Raw genomic sequence first — 23,211 nt, forward strand, 5'->3', positions numbered from 1 at the left:
TGCATGGAAACATAGAATAAGAACCTTATGAGTCATTAATATCATAGGCAACACAGGTCATATATCCCATTTTATAAATGCCTCTTAAAGGTAGTTAGCTTGCCTTCCTTACTGCCATTTCATTCCTCCCATGGTTAGAAACCTTCTTGTGATTTCCAGCTAAATCTTTTCCAGGATCTACATAGATCCCCATGTTTAGGCTCTCTTTAAAGAAGGTTTCATAGCAAGGAACTGCCAAGAGTCTTTAATAATAATAAATTCCTTCATGAAAGGGAATTCTGAGAGGCTATTTAAGCATCCTCTGTGCAATATATTAATCTAATGTTTACAGCACTAATATTGCCCCAAAGTATACTAATCAGAAATGAAATGACTACAGTCAGTCTTGCAGACTAATTTGTGTGAGCTCACCACACGTGGCAGAGCCAACTCCAGTGTATTTAATAAAGTTCTGGAAGAAGCAGCAGGAAGAGCTGGAGAGTTGCCTATGATGATACATTTATGGCACTGAGGGATTCATTTGAGAGCTGTTGTAGGACATACTGTTATCCTGTTGTCTACATATCTGTATGTCAATATCAAAGCTCAGTGTTAACAAATAGCATTAGTAAGAGCTGAGAGATTTAAAACACGTGCCTAGAAGTAGACAATTAGAAATCTATGCAACTATTAGTTTCTAGGCTACAGTGTGCTTAAGTGATTTTGTGTTTGTGAAGTTAAGGAAAATTTTGAGAAATGAGTTCTAATTTGGGAGGCATCTGAAAGCCTCCGAATCAGGACGGGATTTATTGCAGCAAAATAATAATAATAATAATAATAATAACAACCAAACAACAACAAAAAAAGCACCCATTCATAATAGAAGAGTCTATTGGGTAAGGCAGGGATTTTCACTACCAGTTCCTTTTCAGTGAAGCTAGACATCTGTTTCTCTAATGTCCTGACACTCCAGACTCAGGGGCACGCATGACTTAGATTTATTTGCCACTTTTATACAGGGCCCATAGAGGAAATTAAAAATCTGATGAGAACAAGAAGAGGGAAACTGAATTTTTATCTGAATGGAAAATCTGTCCCTTTTCTCTCAGCTGATGGGGAGATTATTCTCTAGAGATCAAAGTAGAGCCATGTGTGGCATTTAACTTTTGATCTCTGACTAATGAGCTCTTTGTCTAAGGAATTTCCAGAATCTTAATCAAAAATCTTGTATGTGGAGGAGCACAAACAATCTCTGAAATGACATTTCAAATGTTTTCCAGAAACATGATGCCCAGTTCACAGTCATTCAGCTAGTAGGCATGCTTCGTGGGATCGCATCTGGCATGAAATATTTGTCAGATATGGGTTATGTCCACCGGGATCTAGCTGCTCGTAATATACTCATCAATAGTAACTTGGTGTGCAAAGTCTCAGATTTTGGTCTTTCTCGTGTATTGGAAGATGACCCAGAAGCTGCTTACACAACAAGGGTGAGTTTCTGTATTTATCCTTTTAAATTATACTGTTTGTTGTGATAAAGTTGTGCTAAGGATGTCCCTGAAGCTTATACTCTTTACTGCAGAGGCTCTCTAGTCCTCCTTGGCTGTAGGTGTTCAAGAAACCATAAACTCATTACAGCTTTGTTTTTATTTCAGTCTCAGGAAAGACAGAAGGCAAGAAAACACCCTGTTGGTAGATTAATTTCCTTGCAGTGTGCAAAAATTCATGGCTAGGTTACTTTTTGCTGTTTATATCAAGGAATGTATACCACAGCTAGGGCCTAAGGTAGTTTGGTACACAGCACAGTGATGTAAGACTTGATGCATTAAGGTTTTGTCACACTGGTTATTCAACACTTAAACAGTTAAAAAAAAAAACAAAAAACAACAAAATAAAACAACAACACACACAAACAAAAACACTCAAGAAAAAAATCTTTTTATGTTTTTATACCTTACGGTATGATGCTATTTATGTTTTCATTGGAGCATGCTGAGATCACTGTTGTGTAAAAGGTACATCACTCGTACTTGCTGCTGTACCTTTAACTGAGCAAATACCTGAGTAAAAGAAAAAGTCTTCTTTAAAATATTCTGTGCTTTCTTCTTATATCATATACACACAGTGGTACTCTTTGTTAGAGACATAATGATGTCAGTTAGACTTACTTCTAACTGTTTTGTTCCATCTGAGATAGAGAAGGTTTTGTCTGATAGAGAGCTGCTCGTTGGGTATTGTACTCAAGTAAAATTTATAATGAAGCCTAGCAGCCATTTTGTCTTCAAAATGTACAGAACAAATTGGAGTAGAATGTATCAGCAGAATCTTGATGTGGGTTTTCTAAGGTTTCCTTCATTCTTGATCACTGACAGCAACAAGCAATTATTGCAGCAGTTTACTTGAAAAACAAAGGTATCATAGCTGTTTTCTTATACATACATTCATACATATATGCATTTATATATATATATGTATGTATGTAAATTTGTCAATCTTACCTTCACAATTTGTCATATGTAAAGATATTGTTCTTTACTTGACCCTTCCATGCTTTCTTTGACTTCTGACAAGCTGTTGCATGTTGGCAGAAGTGTGCAATGTATACTGCTTTAGGAACTGTCTGCAGAGATCTCTCTCACAGTTAATATAAAGAGACACTAATAGGAGAAAGCAGTTCTCATGTTCAGTACAGGAGCAACGTTCATAGTTAAATATTAATATAATGGAAGAGTTCCTTAATAGAAAATCACCTATAGCTTCATCACAGAGATCTGTTGCCTTGTCAAATGCCCTCCCATAGTATGTGTGCTTGCAAACTGATGCAGTTAACTTGTGTCCTTCCTCCACTGCCCAGTGGCAGATGATCTGTCTCCTCTTGAAAGCAGCCACTCACATGCATTGAAGTTTCTTTGCTCTTCACACATATGCCTCCATTCTTTTCTTTTCTAAACATTTTTTCCAAACCTAATAATTCTTGCTGTTCTCCTTCTGGCTATTTAAATGTGATACTCAAAAGCTTATACAGCAAATCCCTGCACCATGCATAGGATATCTCTCTTGTTTCTCACACATGCCGTGTCTGTTAATATCTCCATGGGTGAGGATTCCTCCCATCTCTAGCAAAACTTAACCTCACAACACATGCCTTTGACAGGCTTCAAAGGTAAGCTCTTATGTTCCAAAATTCACCTGGGCATGCAAATGGATAGTTTAGTATAATATAGTAAGGGCATTTGGGGTACTCACATTAAGACCTGAAGACGCTTTTAAGTCCTAGTTATCTTATATGAAAAATTTGTAAAGGCAGAAGAATAAAACAGATCCGCAACATACTGCATATCATAGAGCTTTATAACTGAGGTGGATTTTGCTGTAAATGGAGTACACATAAATGGCTTGTATCCCCAGGTGGGCTAGAATGAACCAGGATGCTCAGCATCAGTGTTGCATCTAAATTTCCTGTGGCCAATTGTAACATTGAAATTCTTTTTCTTCTCCTCCTTCTGCCACCTATTTTCTAAGTCTAACTTCCTATTTACATTTAGATAATGAAGCACGATGGAAAGGAACTATTTTGCGAAGTATATTCATTTGTGTTCTGTAAACTCCATCTGGCAATTATGGTATGTTTGCAAACTGCTGCAGGGAGATGTTCAGATAATTAAAACCTTCAAATACACCCTAGAACAATTGAATTTCTTTCAAAAACAGTCAGTGAATATAACTCAGCCACACACACTGATTCTGAGAGGATAAGGGTATTTGCTGTTTGTCTCTCTGCTCAAGTTTCCTTTGAAGTGAATTTTGTACACAGATCCAGATTGGGCATTTGCATGTTTGGGCCTCAGCTTAAATAACTGAAGGTCATGAGTGTGAAAGCATTCCACAGAGTGCATTTCCACCCAGTGGATACACAGATTCACTGTATATAAGACCCAGACTGTTCCTGTCATACGTCCTGCTGATGCTTACACTCTCCTGACTACTACCCCAAGCTCTCTGTGAGACTGCTCTGTGAGCCACTGACAGAAGGGTGGGTAGTTCATGGTGCTCATGCCTTGTAATGGCACAAAGCCTGCTCCTGGAGCATTTATGATAAAATAGTTTTTAAAATACTGACATCAGAACAAACAATGAAGTGCCTTTATGGCTGAAGGATGGCAACTGCTCAATAGTATCTTTGAAAAGAGCAAAACAAAAGCAAGTTATAGCCAAATTCTCAAACACTGAAGAGGATGTATCACACTCCTAGTTTTCTGCTAAATATCAGAGGTAGCAGGCAAATATATAGAGATACTTGTGGAAATAAATCTTTTACATATTTCACAGAATCATATAATGCTATATATGCTATATATAATGTATATATTATATGCCATATATTAATATATATATCATATTTTTATATGCTATACATATAATGCTATATATATATATTCAATCTCTAAGATCTTCTACTCTAACCATCCACCTACCATGAATACTGCCCACTAAACCATGTTCCTTAGTATTACATCTAGACATCTCTTGAACGCCTCAAGGGACAATGACTTCATCACTTCCCCAAGCAGCCCATTCCAGTGCCTGGTCACCCTTTCAGAGAAGAAATGTTTCCTAATGTCCAACTTGCACCTCCTCTGGAGCAACACTGAGGCTATTCCCTCTCATCCTATCACAGTTACTTGGGAGAAGAGGCTGAGCCCACCTCACCACAGCCTCCTTTCAGGCAGCTGCAGCTTTCCTGAGCCTCCTCTTCTCCAGACTGAACAATCCTAGTTCCCTCAGCTGCACCTCATAAGACTTGTGCTCCAGACCCTTCACAGCTTCACTGCACTTCTCTTTCACTTCTTCTCCTACTTTCCATCTTTAAATTTCAAAACCTGTGAACAATTACATTCTTTTAATTCATTATTGCAGTTCTGGATTGGCATACACCACAAAACAGCCCAGTCAGCTGTTCAAGCTTTCATAGAACACTAACTGGATGAATGTAATGTTGTTCTCTTCTCAGAAGCTGTGTGTGATTTTCTTGCCTAAATGATATAATTTGTCCTTTCTCAATACATAATCTATAATATATTTCCACTATTGTACAAGGGCTCTGAAGCACAGTGAAAGATCATCCTTCTCACAGCAAGAGAGTTGGAACTAGATGATCTCTGAGGTCTGTTCCAATCGAAGCCATTCTGTGATTCCATAATATGACATACAGAGAACTGGGATTTGTAAGAAAACTTTGCTACCTAACAGGATCATGTTTTAGCTCCTGAGTTACTGTCACTGCCTTCATACCACAGAAGGCACTCAGTAGCCTGAGGTTTGCCTGCTTACAGAAACAGAAGCCAGCATCTGCAGCAAACCCACTAAATGTGCTGGAGGGGATGTACTGTAATTATCTATGCTCTCCGTACCTATTCAATTTTAATTGAAAGGCCAAGGCTCTATTAACGTTTCCATTGTCAAACTGATCTTTTCTATTCGTATTATTTTTAGAGGTCTGAATGACAAGTAGGTGGAACAGTATGAACTGAAATTAAATTTAAACTATCACACATGTAGAAGGACTGTAATTATGTCTCTCAGGTGTATAATATTTGGGTAATCAGTAGATGAGTATAGACTGTTTAAGTTCATCCTTGGGCACATCAGTGGTGTTCATGGCATTTCAGTGTATCCAGTTCCTATATTTGCATGCATAACTCACTGCTCCTTGAATCTGCTTCACTCTAAAAGCACTGTGCTTCGGTGGAAAGTGTCCTGATAATGTGACCCCATAAAACTGAGTCAGAGTAGGGTGGGCACAGTGAGGCACCACTCCTTGGCATGTTCTCTCTGCTGAGAACAGATCTTTTAATGCACGTTGTTGCAATTGCTTCTTGACAGGATATATTTTTCCTGCATTTCCTTGGTATACAAAAACACAGCAATACAGACTTTGTCCTGCAAAGAGTCTGTCAAAAAAGAAAAAACAAAAAAACCAAAAAACATGACAAATTATCTTGTATAGGTGTATAGGACAGAAGTGGCACTGTTATCACTTACCGCTTGAGAAGGAGGTAGATTCAAGATAAAATATTGATTATTAAATGTTGAAACAGAAGGGTTGTGTAATTTTAAGGTGTGTTTATTTCTTAGTGTAAACTAGGCTCATCTCACACACATGAGACCATCGTGCTATGCCTCAATAAGGTGTCGATGAATTAATCCAAGTCCTAAGGTAATGAATTAATTCCAGGCTTTTACCTTCAGGTTTTCCTGCAATGTTGTTCTAATTTTTCTGTTAGAACCATTTTTTCTTGATTCTGCTCTCCCCAGGCCTGCGGCTGAGCGGCCTGTGACAGTCATCCTGTACAAGTGATAAATCACAATGCTGGAAGGAGTACGAAGTCCTGGAAATAGCTGACTTGCACCAGGCTCGTGAGAAATAAAGTGGGAACTTCATTGGCTTGAGATGAATTAGAATGAACAGCCAGATACTGTAGGAATCACAGCTCCATTTTAAATCCTGAGTGTTACTCTGACAAGGGCTACCAGGGCTTTGAATCTGCAATAACAACCTCTGACCATCTCTAATACTAAGGCTTTCTTTCTTCTCAAATTCAGGGAGCTTATCTAACTTCACATTAAGCATGTGCTTAAAGGGAGACAATGAGAAAAAAATATAAGAAATGTCTATTTATCTTTAGAAAATAATCAGTAAACCTAGAACCACTAGCTAATGATGTGTGCACATGCAAATTCCTTGTTATAAGCCTGTATCAAAAGAATTTGGATTAACCTGTATTCCTTGGCATATCTATGATGGTGGAGTTTGTTTTGTTTTCTCATTTTTATTATAAGTTGTATGCTTCCCAGCAGTCCTAACTTTAAAGGATAGGAGCTAATGATACTAGACTATCAGATTTTGCTCTGGATGGTAAGCAGCAGAGATATCACAGAATCCTGGAATGATTTTATTTGGAAGTGACCTTAAAAAAACATCTAATTCCAAATCCCCTACAATTCCAGTAAAATAGGTTAACCTTTCAAAGCACTTTCAGGGATTGGACTTCCACAGGCTCTCTAGGCAACCTCTTCCAGTGCCTCACCACCCTCATAGTAAAGAATTTTTTCCTAATATCTAACCTAAACATACCCTCTTTTAGCTTAAAAATGTTTCTCCTTGTCCTATCAATACAATCCCTGATAATGATTCCCTCCCCATCTTTCCTATAGGCCCCCTCTAAGACCTAGAGAGATGTTGTAAGGCATACTCAGTGTCTTCTTTAGGCTAGATAACCCCAACTTTTTCAGCCTTTCTTCAAAAGAGAGGTGCCCCAGCCCTCTGATAATCTTCCTGGACCTTCTCTGGACTCTCTCCAACAGATATGTGGATGTAGTAATGCAGGTGAAGTCTCACAAGACTGGAGAAGAGAGGGAAAATCACCTCCACTTCTTTAATGCAGCCTGGGCTTATAGTACACATTGTTCACTCACTTAAAGCTTTACTGGCCTCAATACATAACAGCTCAACTTGACATTGATCTTCACATGGACATCGAGCCATTGTGTACAACTCTTTGAGTGCAACCATTGAGTCAGTTGTTTATCTGTCAACTAGTCCTTCCATCAAATCCATGTCTTCATTTTAGAGACAAGTGTATAATGTGGGACAGTATCAAATGCTTTGCAAAAGTTCAGATAGATTACACCAGTTTCTTTATCTACCAGCACTGTAACCCTACTGTCAGATATGATTTGCTCATATTGAAACCATTAAGCAATATCAGGTAAAGAAGGCTAAATTGTATGAATGCTTATTGAACATACAATACATAGTGAAAAAATACAAGTAGGATTTCTTAGTACTCTCATCACAGCAATTTGGAGGGTAAGAATCATTATATTAATATTAAATATGGAGTGACTGGGGCAAGGATGTATCAAACAAGAGAAAGGCAAAGAAAGAAGTAGAGGAGTCTAATTTTCCTAGCGCCAACTCTGTTGTCTATGAGAAAGTGTTTGGTTTAATTTGTGCAAAGATAATTCATGTTAGATAGCTAGGATCCTGACAAAGAAAACAAAAAAACAAACAAACAAAAAAAAAAACGAGGAGGTGATGAATGCCTAAAAAATATGTGTAATTCTTTAAAATGATGGAGAAAAGTTGAGAAGGGATTTTCTAGTGCTGAGTGATCACCTGCTTTTGGAATTGCAATATAGACTTTTTAAATCACAGTAATCCTTGACATTTTCATAGGTAATAGTGACAGAAAAGCATGCATTTAGGTTGGTATGAATCTTTAGATTTCCTACATATATCAATACTTGAACATCTGTTAAAATGTACATGTTGCATAGTACTTTGGGTAGAATTGTTTTCATGTTTAAACACTTCTGTATATAAAACATAATTTCTAGAACTTGTTGTTTCCCGTTCTCTCTCCCAAATTACTCATGAAATAAGTAATCAAAGTCCCCTTTTAAACAAAGAGAAGATTGGCATTTTTATGATAAATTGTGGAGCAGAATAGCAAAATTGTAGTATGCTCAGTGACAGATTAATTCTTTTTTAGCTACATTTTAACACTCTCTACATTTTACTCTCGTTTATGGAAATGCTGCGTGTATCTGTAGATTTGTTTGGAATTATAGTTAAGACTTAGCAGAGAAAATGTAATTCCTTTCTTACCCAGCATTAATGTAATAATCTTTCTTACCCAGCATTAGAACAGTCCCAAAATGCTTGGAGACTAATTAGCATCATTTAGTGTAAATTATTTTCTCCAACTGCATAAATGACTTTTCTTATAAATGTAAAGACTTTCTATCAAATATGATATTTCCCTTCATCATACAAAGTTACCATGTTCTAACCACAAACACATTCATGTTCTAGCTTCAAATGCATTTTTCCATCTGACAGCTATTTCTCTAAGAATCATCAAGGGAGGTTCCATCCAACATTTTAACAAAAAAATGAAAAAGTGAGCTTGAAACCACTGATGGAAATTCCAATTTTGAGAGTAGGATTCTAAGTACTCCAAAGTGACATTTTGATGGTTTGCACAACCAGCCATTATGCCAGTGTAAGAAAAAGAGCATCACTGTTCCTCTCAAACCAAGCACCAGTGTTGTTCTCCTGTATGACCAACTGCTTGTGCAGCCTTTCTGCTGCGCTCCGAGTCTGCTCAGATTTGCAGACTGATTTCTGAGCCTGTGGGATGAGTGGGAGATACTTGCCATGGAAGTTGTTTCTATTTGTGGTGGTGATGTTTAATTCCTGTAAGCTTAGGATCATAGAATCATAGGATGGCTTGGGTTGGAATGGATCTTAATGATCATCTACTTTCAAGCACCCTGCCATGGGCAGGGTTGCCACTGACTAGATCAGGTTGACTTTCTCTGTAGTATTCATGTTCCTTATTGTGTGAGATGTGGGAGAAGAAGAAAACAAAGCTGTCTACTAGTACACATAGGAAAAAAAGCTGAAAAAGTTGAACAGAGATCATTATCATCTCCAAATCATAAAGGGCAAATGGCTTTGTTATTAAAGTACCATGGTATGGGAGAGCTTTATTCATTTCTTAGCTGTGCCTTGGACTCAGTGAGGGATTCAGGACGTTTGAAAAATTCACAGTGTTGTTTCTCAATAGAGTATGAGAAAAACAAAATCATTTTTATGCTCTCAGTACTGTTATACAGTAGTACTGGGAATTATTTAAATAACATATATTGAATAGAAAATAGAATGTACTTTTCTTGACTAAAGCCCATTTTATTATGGATTTTGAAGTCTGAACCAGAGAAACATCAGGATCCTCCAGCCTGGCTTCTGTAATGAAACAGTGGTTTGAAATACCCATATGTAATTACTGTTTCCTATTTGCTGGTCCAGAAGTAATGTGGAAATTCAGTCTTTACCTAATTGTAAAGGTTGTGTATGAAATGAAGGTTTGCTTTTTGGTTAAGGTAAGGAGTCTGTTACATAGGATGTGATCCATACAGAGCTGTATGTCAGATTAGATCCCATCTCTGACCTTTGCCAAGCTTTTAAGACATATCTGATGACATTCTGGAATTCTGAAATGCAGACTGAGTAAACTGCACCTGTGTTGCCTATATTTAGCTAATTTGTGCAGAAATTGCAGACACTTAGGTGCCAAAATGAGCTGTATTTAGGTTTCTAATGAACACTTAATGTCCACATTTCTACTGTTAACCAAGGTAGTTAAACTTAAGCTGATGAGTTTATGCCTGCCTTCAGTGCAGGTGCACATCATATATTATTTTTATGCTTTAATACTTGCTGGTAACTTCTGGTAACAATAGAACTCCCTTCCTGCACAGGTTATTGTGAAGCTAGGTATATGAGCAGACCATAGTATAATGGAGGTTTCAGAGGTGTGTTAAATGGTTATAGTCTAGGGTGAAATCTTAAGAAAATATCCCTGGATATGTTGTACATCCCTGGAACTGGATATATCTTGGAACGGTCATAGTTTCTTGTATTCCAATATATTCAATCCAGACATACCTTAAGTAGGAAATTTGGCGCTTCTGTCACGTATGAATTTCTTTTCTCACCCGTGATCCACAAATCAGAGTCTGAAAATCTTCTGACATAGCTGGCACTATTGGAAACTGACTCTTCTCTCTAATTTACATATTACAGAAACTCAGCCCGAGGCTTCTTGTGTGCATTTTACTAATCCAACTTTTGGCACCAAATAGTGGCCATAATCAGAGAAAGCAGTTCCCAGAATTACAATATTAATTATAACAATAGCTTTAATTCTTTTCATGTTTAAATCATTTAAAGATGGCTTGCTTCTCTTGTGACTGTAAAAGAATGTTTAAAACCACTTCCCAAATATTTTTGCTCTCTCCTTCCCACACAAACAACCCCACACAAATCTTTATCTGTGACTGCCTTCTGGCTTGGAGAAGGTGATTTGTGTGTAGTGCCTTCTGCAGTTGGAGGCTTGGGTTAGTGAAACACAGCAACTCTGGGGCCCCTTGATTTTCTTAATTGTCCTAGAAAACATGGGATCTTTTCTGCAGGTTTCATTGCTAAAAGGGAGTTCACATGAAATGTCACATTGGAAGCCAATTCCAGACCATTTTGCACTGACAAAATGGTAATCTCAGGGATTCATTTAGAGTAATCAATCATACAAAATTCTATTCATTGTATTACAGTTGTTTTTTTCTTGTTCTTATCTACTTTTACTTAGGGGGGCAAGATTCCCATCCGATGGACATCGCCAGAAGCCATTGCATACCGGAAGTTCACATCAGCCAGTGACGCATGGAGCTACGGGATTGTCCTCTGGGAGGTGATGTCTTATGGAGAGAGGCCGTACTGGGAGATGTCCAACCAGGATGTAAGTACACTGTCATCTGAGTTGTGTTCTCAAACGGGATCAGACTGTGAAAGTAAGCGAAGCATAATGAAACCAGGTGTCTCTGAGTTTTTGACATTGACATTGAAGAAGATGTAGAAAAGAAAATTTCTCCATTTCTCAGGCCAAAAATTAAGTTCTAATGAGCTTATTGAAAAGCTTATATAATTTTAGCAAGCTATTTTGGACTTCCGAAGGAGCATACCAGAGAATTTTATTACTCTGGTGATTTTCTGTAGAGTGATTCAAACAGTTTCACTGCAGTGGTGTCATTGCCTTTTACATTCCTTAGCTTATTGTTAGAAAACTCTCCTGAATTTCTGCTTATGTTCTTTGGTTCCACTTCTATAATACTGCATAGAAGCCTTCAGTAAATGTGAAATACACACAACGAGTTGCTCTTGAAGCTTGTGAGAACTAGAAATACAGTATTACTACTAAAAGTTTAGTGAAACCAAAGTATTTCTGGAAGTAATTAAAGGATAAAGTAGAGTAGTAGAGTGATTTTATTAGAAGACCTCAAATGCAGGCCTCTTTGCAGCATTAGTAAACTATCCAAGTCTCTAATCCAAATGATGAATGTATCTCTCCCAGTATTTCTTAAGAATCATAATATTTCCCAAGTAAGATTTTTGTTGTATCTTTTTTTGTGTGTGTGTGATTTTGTTGTTGTTGCCATAAGAATACTAGCTTTATTCCATGCTGGATATGAACCAAATCTTCTGATGTGCAGTCACTAATGCACATAGATTTTCCCAAGGGATGATTTTAGTGCTAAATTAAAAATATGTCAGTAACATAGTTGGAGGCATACTTTACTAGTGCTACTTTACACTAAACAAGAACAAATACTAAACAGAAGACAAGTTTTCCTTTCAAATTAGTACCCATGGAATACAAGTCTGCAGCAAGCTATGTATATCTTTAATTAGTCATGAAGGCTTTTCAATTTTTGGTGGAGTTTAATTAATATTGTTACATAAGCTGATATACTAGTGGGATGCTTTTCTGTAATAACTGTTAACACTAAAATGAGAAATAGAAATATTAACCTATTTCTTTGTATTGGCTGCTTTAATTATGGCCTTTTTATTATCCCTGCGCTAAGCCAGATTTTTCCTGTTTTTTTTATTAACTGATCCAGAAAAAAAAATAAATAAATAAAAGCCACTGAGCCACTCAGAGCCACTGAGAGAACAAAATATTCCTTTATTGTTTTCTACTTAAAACGTGTTGTTTTTTCGACTTATGATGCAGAGATGCAGTAGGACTGATCAATAGGCATTATACATTTTGAGAAGTTTATATTAGAAAGTGTAAATATTGGTCTAAATTTTGTTTTATCACGGGGTGGTTTTGAGCTCACCGGCCTTGTATCTAGACAGCTGATAAAAGAACTGGGGATACAATTCATAGCAGGAAGTGTCAAGTTACCTTGTGGTGAGTTTTTAAAGTATTTTCTGGCTCTATGAGATCAATTACAGACTCATTTCTCAACATGATCTTCTGCCTACCAGTGCAGTCTCCTGTGAGAAGGTTGGTTGGTCTTCTGCTGCATGCAGCATCCACTGGAGAATATGACAAACCTGCTTGCAAGGATGGTCAGACAAGTGACATTCAAGACCTTTTGCATTTTGGCATACTTAAGCAGGCAGCTTACTAACTGCAGCTTTTATTTATGCATTAAGTTCAATGTGAGTTTTGGAGGTTCTTTTTAGACTCTTACCTTCCTCAAAGTCATATACTGTATCTTAACTCTCCCACAGCCCTTTCTGCATGCCTAATTTACAGCCTGGTTTACTTTGCAGATAAACCAAGGGCATTGCGCTGCAAGACAATTAGTGAATAAACACAATTGTTTAAACACTGAAAGTCCATGTTAATGTTGTTCACAGAACTGATAAAAACAAGTTGATGCAAGTGCCTTCAAGTTCTCAACAACTTTTATCCTTGTGCAGGTAATTAAGGCTGTTGATGAAGGGTATCGCTTGCCACCTCCTATGGACTGCCCAGCTGCCTTGTACCAACTGATGCTGGACTGTTGGCAGAAAGACAGAAACAACAGACCCAAGTTTGAGCAGATTGTCAGCATCCTGGATAAGCTGATCCGTAATCCCAGCAGCCTGAAAATAATCACCAATGCGGCAGCAAGGTGACATATTAGATCCTACTTTGCACGTGAATAAATGTCTTTGATTTCTTTTTCTTCCATAACTAGAATTTGTTTCATTTATTTACCCACATCTTCATTTTCTAACCATAGATATTTGCAGTCTTAAAGAGGACAGAGAGCTGTCTGTCCATTTGGGAGAACTATTTAACATTATCATTGTTGCTGTTTTTATTAACGATGCACTATTATTCAAATTTTGCAAAGCTAGTATGATATGGTTATGAAACCCACAATAGGACTGCACAGAGATTTGCGAGAGAGACAGCAATGAAAGATTTGGTCACTGTGTAATATTCCTTTTTCTCTTCTAACTTTGGATGTTGCTTTAAATGATTAGTATTCATAGGTCACAGCTAGCCATGTTCCTAAGTATCTTTCAGAATTGGATCCAAACACACACTATACACTCATACTCTGCACTGACAAGTTGCTTTAATCATATCAATAGCCTCTTTTGCTTTCAGTAGGACTCACAGTCTTAAAGATGCACTTACATTCTCTGTTTGATATATGCCTTAGCTAGGAATTATTTCCAACCCATGCAGTGTTCCTAATTGCATTATAAACATTCATTTAAATCCTGGTTATTCAACACATTCTGGAACACCTCTATGTTGAAATAAGAATTATTGAGAGAAAGTGAAGAGTGTGTTGACACTTTGGTTCAGTAGACTTCAAGTGAATTTGTTTATATAATGCGCAAAACATCATACTTTTGCTTATGTGATCTGAAGAGATGTGAAATTATTTTTTGCACAAATGCTTATGAATAATTCTCCATTCACAAAGCAGACTGTCAGAGGGAAATCCGTGCTGATTCTCTGCTCCTTCAGACCCAGGTCTTCAACGGCTGTTTTAGGGCAGGAGAACAGATTCTGCCATGAGGCGAGCTTTACAAATGAAGACGAGAAATCACTCCTCCCAAACCTTTGCTTCTGGCACAGCCCACTTCTCACTTCAGTCTAGCAGGAAAGCACAGAAGGAAGCAGAGATAAGGCAGCACAGCTAGGAGGGCTGCACTGGTGTTGTGGACCACAAGGCAAGCTGTGTGGACCTCGCTTTCTTTTTCATGCATCTGGTGTTGCTTGTGGCTGGCTGGCTGGTCACTGTCTGCTGCCACTCCCAAGGCATCAGAAAGAAAGCAGAGACAGGAGAAAGAAGAAAGACTTGCTAATGAGCTTTGCTATTAGAAATACTTGAGAGAAGTTTTCTTGCACAGTAATTACATTTCATAATTTAATTGGTGACCGTCTAATGCACATTAAATCAGCATGCTTACCAGAGTGGTTATTTCTGTTATCTGCTAGGTGACTGGTTAGGGAAAAAAAAGAAAAAGAAAAAGAAAAGGAGCTTCTTAAAGCATTGTTTTCTCTGTGAAGCAGATTTATTGGAAACATCCTGCAAACCCATTGACAAATGGTTGATGCAAACATCTGTTTTTTTTACTGATGAACTAAAGTGGGATTAGAAGAGCAGGTCATCATGATGGTCATATTTTGGTTTGGGGTTTTGATTGTAGAAAGTGATGCCTGTGTATTTTGCATTTCAAACAAAAGCAAAATGTTCCCTATTTACTGTCCCCACAGTGAGGCAGATGAACCACATCAGTGTAGAAAACAGTTTTAACTGTCATTTCCAGCTACCAGTTCAGAGCATGTAATAGCTGATACCCTCCAGTGAAGCCCACATTCAGTCTGAGTACTGCGCTGGAGCACTATATTCTTGCTTTTCCAAGCAGCTGAGCCCCTCTCCTCCTCTGCAGCACCTCACACCTCACTTGCTAGTGACAGATGCTGTGGTGGGACCCTCCTTCAGGCCCTGGGCTAGCCCAAGCCCCTCACCTCTGGGAAGTTGCTTGTGGCCATTCAGGGTATATGTGATTCATAATCTCTCCATTTCACTCTGTCAGCCTGTGATTCATGCCAATCTCATGTCACTGCCAGAAGCCAGGCACAGACAAGCCTGGCTGCAAGGGACACAAGGTGAACTACTTCTAGGGGCCCAGGGGATTATATCAGTGCAAACGGCTGCTCTTGCTTGTTATTTGAGGCTGTAGTACTCCTACTGCACCTCTCTCCGCACCCGCAGTAAGCAATTAATCTAAATTATGGAGGTCCCTCTTCTACCCATGTCTATTCTGCTACTGGTAGAATGGTAGAGCTTTATACGCAACATATGTTCTTAAGTGTTCAAAATGTATTTGGTCAGGAAAATTGTTTAACCTGATGATGTCTGTTGCAGATACAAAACCAGTCTCTTCTTGCATATTTTCAAGTCGGTGCTTAAAGCAGTTACAGTAATGTTGTATCCTATTTGAAAGCACATTTCTGGAGGTGCACAGGATATCCCTGCCCTCTGGTATGCTGCTTTTAACTGACTGCACCTGAAGGATGTGCTTAGCTCTGTGTCCAATGCCAAGGCTGTATCCCCAGCACATTTTATAGTAATATCTCATAGGAATACAGCAGAGGAGTCAAAGCCTTCACTTCTGTATTCCCTTTCAGTTTTCTATCCCTTCTGGACACTCCATGGCATCTAATAATTTCTTGGTACCTGGGGAGAAGTTTTTATCCTTATTGATCGTCTCTTTGCAGACCTCGCTACGTGCTTGTGAACCTTGCTTCAACAAAAGCTTTTTGTAATCTCAGCATAGTAAATGTTTCATGATACCTTTCCTCAAGTTATGCTTCATCTCTAATTCACTCAAAAATTCCTTTACTATTCCTTGCAAAGTACCAACTATGACTAATTGCTTTCTTATCCTTTTAATTAGGTGGCCACCTTGAGTTCTTTTAAACAAAGCCTGCACTGGATGCATTGGTGTTTTGTGGCCCTCAGGCTGCCTTGAATTATCCAGCTCTGTAAAGGGCCATAGAAGCAGAATGTGATATACACAGAGTTGCACAAGTCATGCAGTTTCCTAAGGCATAACCACATGATATTTGTATATGATTTATGTCTTGCTGTTCTTTCTTGTTTTCTAAGCATTATGTTCATTTTTATAGCAGAGTCTTTAGGTTGTTCAGATACCTTTAGGGTGGAAGTGAGTTCATAGTTCTTCCAGTTTTGATCAGTTTTACTATTTTTCTTCTTGAGCTTATTATTTTTTTCAGTCCGCTGTGTATTACTTCACATTTGTGAACATTTCATGCAGATACGAAGCAGATGGGAAGTTTTCTAACTTGAATGAGAGAGACAGAGTCACTTCACTCACCTGCTAGCCAGTTAGTTAAGCTGTGACCTACAAGGGATACAATTTCTATTTATTTGTGTAGAAAAAAACATAACCAAAGAGTCACACAACTGAAAATATTTTGTATATGCTGCTTTTTGGTGTCTTTCTCTATTTCAATTTTTTTTTCACTTATTTTAGCTGGTTTGTTTCAGGAAGAACATAATTTCTCCTATATTTATACATATATATACTGGCTGAAGGGTTGCATTGTAACTGTTTTTGAAGCTTAAACAACCATCTGAAAAAGGTATTTAAAACGTGATGTTTAATTAGAAATACATTTAAAGAATTTCTGTGCCCCAAAGTGAATTATGCTGTTGGAAGACTGCGTGGCATTTAGATGCAAGGGTTCCAATACAGGGTTAAGGCAGCCCTTGTACTGTGGCAGCCTTCTTCTAGTTGCAGCAGTGAATGTGGTGCCATGTACCCTCACATCTGCGGTGCAGTCACTATTTCAGGTCCTATTCCTGCCTATCAGAAATCTTAAAGTACCTTCTGTACCAGAGGATTAATCAGCAAATTTGCCCTAGATCTTTGAAGAAAAAAGTGTTACTTAAATGAAAAAGACAGAGATTGTTCAGCAGAGCCACCAAGCTCAGTAAAGCCATTTAATTTCATCAGCATAGACAGGATGTAAAGCCGACTCTCTTGAACTTTGCAGATTCCTCTCTCTGCCTCCCAAGCCCTGCTTGTGGCATCAGCCAAGCTCACTAACTTCCAGGCAGTCTTTGGGTTTAAGAGACTTTCAAAGGATTCAAAGTCTGGATCTTTGTTCTTGCACATGGAATCTTCTGAAGCAAAGTTTTATTTTGTAAATCCAAATACATTAATCCTCTAGCATGCTCCAGATACCATACTAAATGTTACATATTACAATCTGTGCAGAAGTCTGCCTTTAATTTGCAGCTTATTAAAGACTATCAAAATGTGGAAAGCTGAGTCTAAAATATGGCTAAGAAAGCAGACTTTTAAAGAAATAACACCACTATTAAAATAAAATAAAATAAAATAAAATAAAATAAAATAAAATAAAATAAAATAAAATAAAATAAAATAAAATAAAATAAAATAAAATAAAATAATGTTTAAATTATATTTATCCTCATTTCAAACTTAAAATTTCTACAATACAGATCTCAATCTATAGGTACTAAGTTTGGTCCAGTTATTCTTGCTTTAAAATAATAATAATACACAACTGAATATTATTCTTTGTGTTTGTAAGCCTTTAAAATATAATTGGAGGCTCTGGAAATATGTACATTATAACATGTGTAGAGCCCTGGCCCCAGAACTGCATTGCCCTGACCGAGAACAGGGAGAAACTAGCCATTGCTCAGGGGCACAGAGGCATACTACTGTATATCCTATACAACTATACAGACTTCACATCCCACTTTAATTTCCAGGTTTCAGTTTTGTGATGAGGTGAAGTTTTCATCTATAAACAAAGCTTATATTTTTCAGTAATTTATACTGCTCTATAACTGCTTGGAAAAAGAAAAATAGTAATAAGCAAAAATAAATGCACTATTTCTGTCTGCACTTCAGCCTAGTGGGTAGATTTAGTTTCATGCATGGTACACGTTAGGTGTTCTGTATTTAAAATATGATTTCTCCTAGTATTGTTATATCTCAGGCTAAAAAGAAAAATACAAGAAAGCTTGTTATTTACAGAAAAAGCATAGTTGAAATTCTTTTAATGTAGTCCAGGAAATGTAAGGGGTCAGGGTCAGCTGGTCTTTCCAATGAAAACCCAAAAGTGTTGGAAAATGTGTACGAATAATTCCTCATCTATATTTTCACGTGTTAACAAGTTATTTACAGCCCCACCCTGATTTTCTTGAATTTGAGGTCTTGCTTGAGTTATTAACTGGAATAATTTCCTTGGGCAGGTTTTGGCCTACTTTTTATTTGTCAGTAGTTGATTGCAAGATTGGCTTTGTTGGCCCTCATTGTGGTGTTCTTGCTGAGACAAAGCGTAATGTTTGCTCTCGGTCAACCAGAGCCATCATTTGCAGTTAAAAACTTGAAGTTTGTTTCTCACAAAACTTGGTTCCTCTTAAAATCTGATGATTCTGTGGAAAATATCTTTGTGCTAGCTTGACAGGTTCTTTGTGATAATTAAACTCAGCTGGAGCAGCAAACAGGTCAAAACAAAAATTTAGTCAATTTGCATTGGCTGAACTTTTGTTTGTAAGTACCCTTTTTTGCCATTCAGGTCAGATGGTTTCAGATGCTTGAAATGTATTGCTGACCTACTGTAATACTGGCTGCTTGCTTCTTCCCTTTAGGAAAGTTCAGTCTGAAGGAAGAAGCTGTCGGTTTTGCTTGGAGCATTTCAGAGAGGATTTAGCCTCTGTGCTTGTCCAGGTGTAACAAACCGGGTCTGGCCAAATGCTGCATAACAGCATTCAGCCCACATGTGAATTTTTAACTCCACTCAAAAAACAGCAGCAATATAGGCTGTGACCTAAAAAGGAGACTGTCTGCTCTAAAAGAATCCAAACAGTGTAACCCCAGTGTGCTAGCTCTCTTTCAAGTGTCTGTTAAACAGCAAACACAGAATTTATGGATGGGAGAAACTCCACAAATCATACAGAAAAACAACAGATTCTGGTATTTGCTGATGTCTAATCGTAATTTGGGTTGTGTACGGAATTCAGGCATTAAACTGAGGACACTTTTAGGAACTTTGGTGAATTAGCATGCTGGAGACAGAGAAACTATTTTCACCTGACTTTTTTTTTCCTGTAGTCATTAATATCATGCCTGAGGTAGACATGAATGAACCACTGTTCCTTCAGAATTACTTATTGTGAGGGCTCGCTGTTAACATATACAGAAAAACATCTATTTGCACTTTCGCACTTCTAACTTGACAACGCTGATGAAACTCAGGCGCGAGTTCACATCAGACTGAGTTATGTAGTTAGAATTTAAATGTGGAGGGATCAGCATGGGGTTGCATTTTGAGCATTTGCTGTTGGTTGTGCTTCTGCGGGATTTTGCTCTGTGGTTCTCAGCTTGATTCAGTAGGTTTACCGCATGAAGCTCTTGTTAGTGTTAATGGCAATGCTGCACTGGTATTGCTGGAGAAAGGAACCACATGAAGCCACGGCTGTGAGTACTGTAGAGAATGTCTGTCAAAATTCACACTGCAGCCAAATGGGTGATACAAGGGCAAAAGCAAATGGTAGATACAAAGAGCCAGAAAAGCATTTTAAAAGCTCTCTAAGGCATTTTTCTCTCCGTCTATTGAAGAGTCCATAAACTGTCTGAACTGTAATGACTGGTTGTTTTTAAGGGTCCTGTATGAATACCAGGAAATGGCCATGGGATATTACTTCTCCTGCTTAAAAGCACAGCTTAGGCTGTATTACAAGAAAGAGATCTCAGCAATACGCTGGTGCTTTTGCCTTCATTGTCTTCACTGATTTTGGTGGGGAAAAGGTGAAATGGGGAGCACTAATACATACAGGCTTCAGATTTATTACCCTCACCAGATGCTGAAAAGATGGAAGCCCCTTAAAACCATTTTTCTGGGGGGCAGACAAAGGAGCATGAGAGATTGGAGGGCTGACATCTGGGGCAGCTGAAATTTGATGTCCTTCTTATCCTAGAGGAAACTGTGGCAGATTTTTTTGCCAGTGGACAACGTGGAACTAGAAAATAATTCCTGTGTGACATGTAGAGAGATGCATCATTTTGCTACAAGGCAGCAGGCTAACCAACCAGCATTCTTTTCCCCAATGATTATTTGTATTACCCCTCTTTATTCCTCCAGCTCTTCTCTGACTTCAGAAAGGAATCACAACCTGCTTACTGTCAGACCGTGCAAACATGATGTGAAGCCCCCTGGGTAAAGCAGATTATTTTAGGGTCTAAGTTGCAAATTTGCTAAGAGTACTCCAAGAATAGGCATGGTGTGGTAGGTCTGAACTCCAAAGATTCTTTTCTTTAAGGACCAGGGACAAACAAGTAAATACAAGGTTTCTATTTCTCCTCAACATGCCATTTATTTACTAGTCTTCTGTTGTCACCCTAGTATACCTACAATTTTGTTTGTTGTAGAAGATAAAACTATAATCTGCTTTGTGTGCTAGCTGTTCATTTTGGGGGGTTATTTTTGCTGTTGTTATTGAAATATTGGAATCCTTGTTAGACCAGAATTCTGCATTTCAGCTTACCGTAATTATAAAGCACATGGCATTTGTGTTCAGACCAGGCCTGTTTCCCTCCCAGGGAGCAATTTCACTTTACAAAACCAGTTTATAATTAATGAAATTTTTCTTGCCACAGGGTATTACATTTTGTTTTCTACATACTTCCCACTTTAAATGAATAAGACTGTGGAAGAAGTCCAGATTTAAAAACTATAGATTGATCATGGTGTTTGGAGGAAGGAACAGGAAGAGATAGGCTACTGCAAGAGAAAGTCTAGGAACCTGTGTGCAGATCTGCACTCTGCATTTGCAGAATGCCACCCTTTGTGCAGAAGAAGTCATTGGTCATTGGATTTTTATTTATCTTGGTTCCTGAAGTTTTCAAGCATTCTTTTCTCACCAGACATCAGCCAACCAGAGACAAGGTGATCATGCTGTATCAGGAGGGTTCTAATGTTGTTTTCTACAGTTTTGTCGTTGTTACATGGTGCAACAAACATTTCCCTGTGTTGTGACAAAAACCTGTGCTAATGATAACAAACTGTAGCTCCCCTTGCTTCTGCGGATGACTCAAAGGTTAATTCCAACTGTTTACATAATGGGCACATCCAGAGAATGTTTTCAGGATCAGGGCATTTTGTAACCGGCATCTCACTGTTAGATTTTTTTCTCTAACCTAAGTCTGAATGACTTTTGTCAGGGATACCACATGTCAGTAAATACTGCTCTATGGACAGGTACGCAGTCAAGATGGACAGGATAGAAAGTCTTCCTATCTTGTTCTGTTAAAAGATAGTGCAATGGGGTATCATGGCTGGTGAAAGAAAAATATATTTTTTATCTTTTTTTTCTTTTTTCTTCAAAGAGGGAGGAATTACAAAACAAGACAGAGGGAAATGTTCTATTTCACTTCCCCTGAGCAAACATGTAATTTCCATGATTTCTTTTTAATGACTCTCTTCTGAAGCTAGTAGGTACTGATTTATGAAAAGCTGTAAAAGATCAGGTGGAACCCTGCAGGACGTCGTTTACAGCTGCATGGATTGCAACCCATCTAATTTGTCTGGTAAAGTGTGAGCTCATGGCGCACATCACCCAGCCCATAAATTTCATGTTCAGACCTAGTGTCTAGGGGCTGGGTCAGGGGGGAAAAAACGTCAATGAGTGCAGATGCTCTGAAAGCCCAGCTTTCCCTCGGTACAGTCAAGGAGGCATCACAGACTCTTTGCTGTGAGACAAATTCCAGTTCATTGATAAACTGTCCAGATGTCCTCTCTGAGGAGGAAAGAAACTAATTTTGGTTTGGAATCCTACAAGGAGAAAAATGATACTTCACAGTGCTGGTTATTCTGAGGTCACTTACGTTAAAATTAGGTCATTTTTTTTGTCCTGATGATACTTTGATCCAAGTAATAAACATAAAAGCTCTTCCAGGACACTCTAATTCCTAATCCTAGAGAACTGTTCTATCTCAGCTTGTTTATGCTTTTGTTTTATTTTCATTGGTGATTCGTGAGTCAGACCTTATTTTAATAGATTTAAATTGAAAAGGTGTACTAGGCTGGAAAAAAAATCTCTATGTTTCATCATTAAGTACACTTCATAAATACTCTTAATAAATGTCCTGGGATACCAGACACTATACTCAGAAAACTATAAATAAAAAGTATTGGCTCTTTGTGGGACAAACAGTAGTTGAGGAGAGTCAGGCTGTACAGCTACTGGATAAAAATATATTGGGCTTGATTTTCCCATCTGGGCCTTAAGTTGGAGTCTGTTTCAACCAGGGCAGGCTTCTGGTGTCTTCTGTCACCGTACCTCTTCCCAGTGGGATTGAAATCTGCATCTGGAGTCAGTGGCACCTCCAAAGTCCCTTCCAGAGGCAGCAGAGCATGTCCTTACTGGGATCCAGACAAAGGAGTGGGCAAAAGTGCTCAAGCAGCTGCATCCCTGCCCTGAGTCCTGCTGAAGACTGGTACTCAATCTGCAGAAGTGTATGAAACTTCTGATTTGCAATTATGATTTTCAAGCACCTGATAAGTTCTTCAGGTGTGTCCTCGCATCCCAGAATGGAAGAAAATATTAAAATCATTTCCTAGTCATGAAGGAAATCAGCGGATTGATAAGGATTGGCACAGTGTCGAGAATAAAAATGCTGTTTTATATGTAGCCAATTCCAATTACTGCTGTATTGCAAATCTGCAGTGCTTTTTTCTTCTCTGAGTGAGTGGTCAGGCGCTGGAATGGGCTGCCCAGCGAGGTGGTGGAGTCACT

General features: G+C 38.2%; 1 protein-coding gene across 3 annotated transcripts in view; it reads left to right on the top strand.

Annotated features, from left to right (window-relative positions):
• EPHA3 (EPH receptor A3) overlaps window positions 1-23,211 on the top strand; it is a 216,222-nt gene that overhangs the window by 186,695 nt on the left and 6,316 nt on the right. For all 3 annotated transcript variants that reach the window (XM_072346829.1, XM_072346837.1, XM_072346843.1), the window contains 3 exons: window positions 1,260-1,469; window positions 11,196-11,345; window positions 13,322-13,515. In XM_072346829.1, the coding sequence (XP_072202930.1) occupies window positions 1,260-1,469; window positions 11,196-11,345; window positions 13,322-13,515 (554 nt within the window). The remainder of the gene's footprint in view (window positions 1-1,259; window positions 1,470-11,195; window positions 11,346-13,321; window positions 13,516-23,211) is intronic.

This window comes from Excalfactoria chinensis, chromosome 1 (assembly GCF_039878825.1).
Source record: "Excalfactoria chinensis isolate bCotChi1 chromosome 1, bCotChi1.hap2, whole genome shotgun sequence".
NCBI lineage: Eukaryota > Metazoa > Chordata > Aves > Galliformes > Phasianidae > Excalfactoria > Excalfactoria chinensis.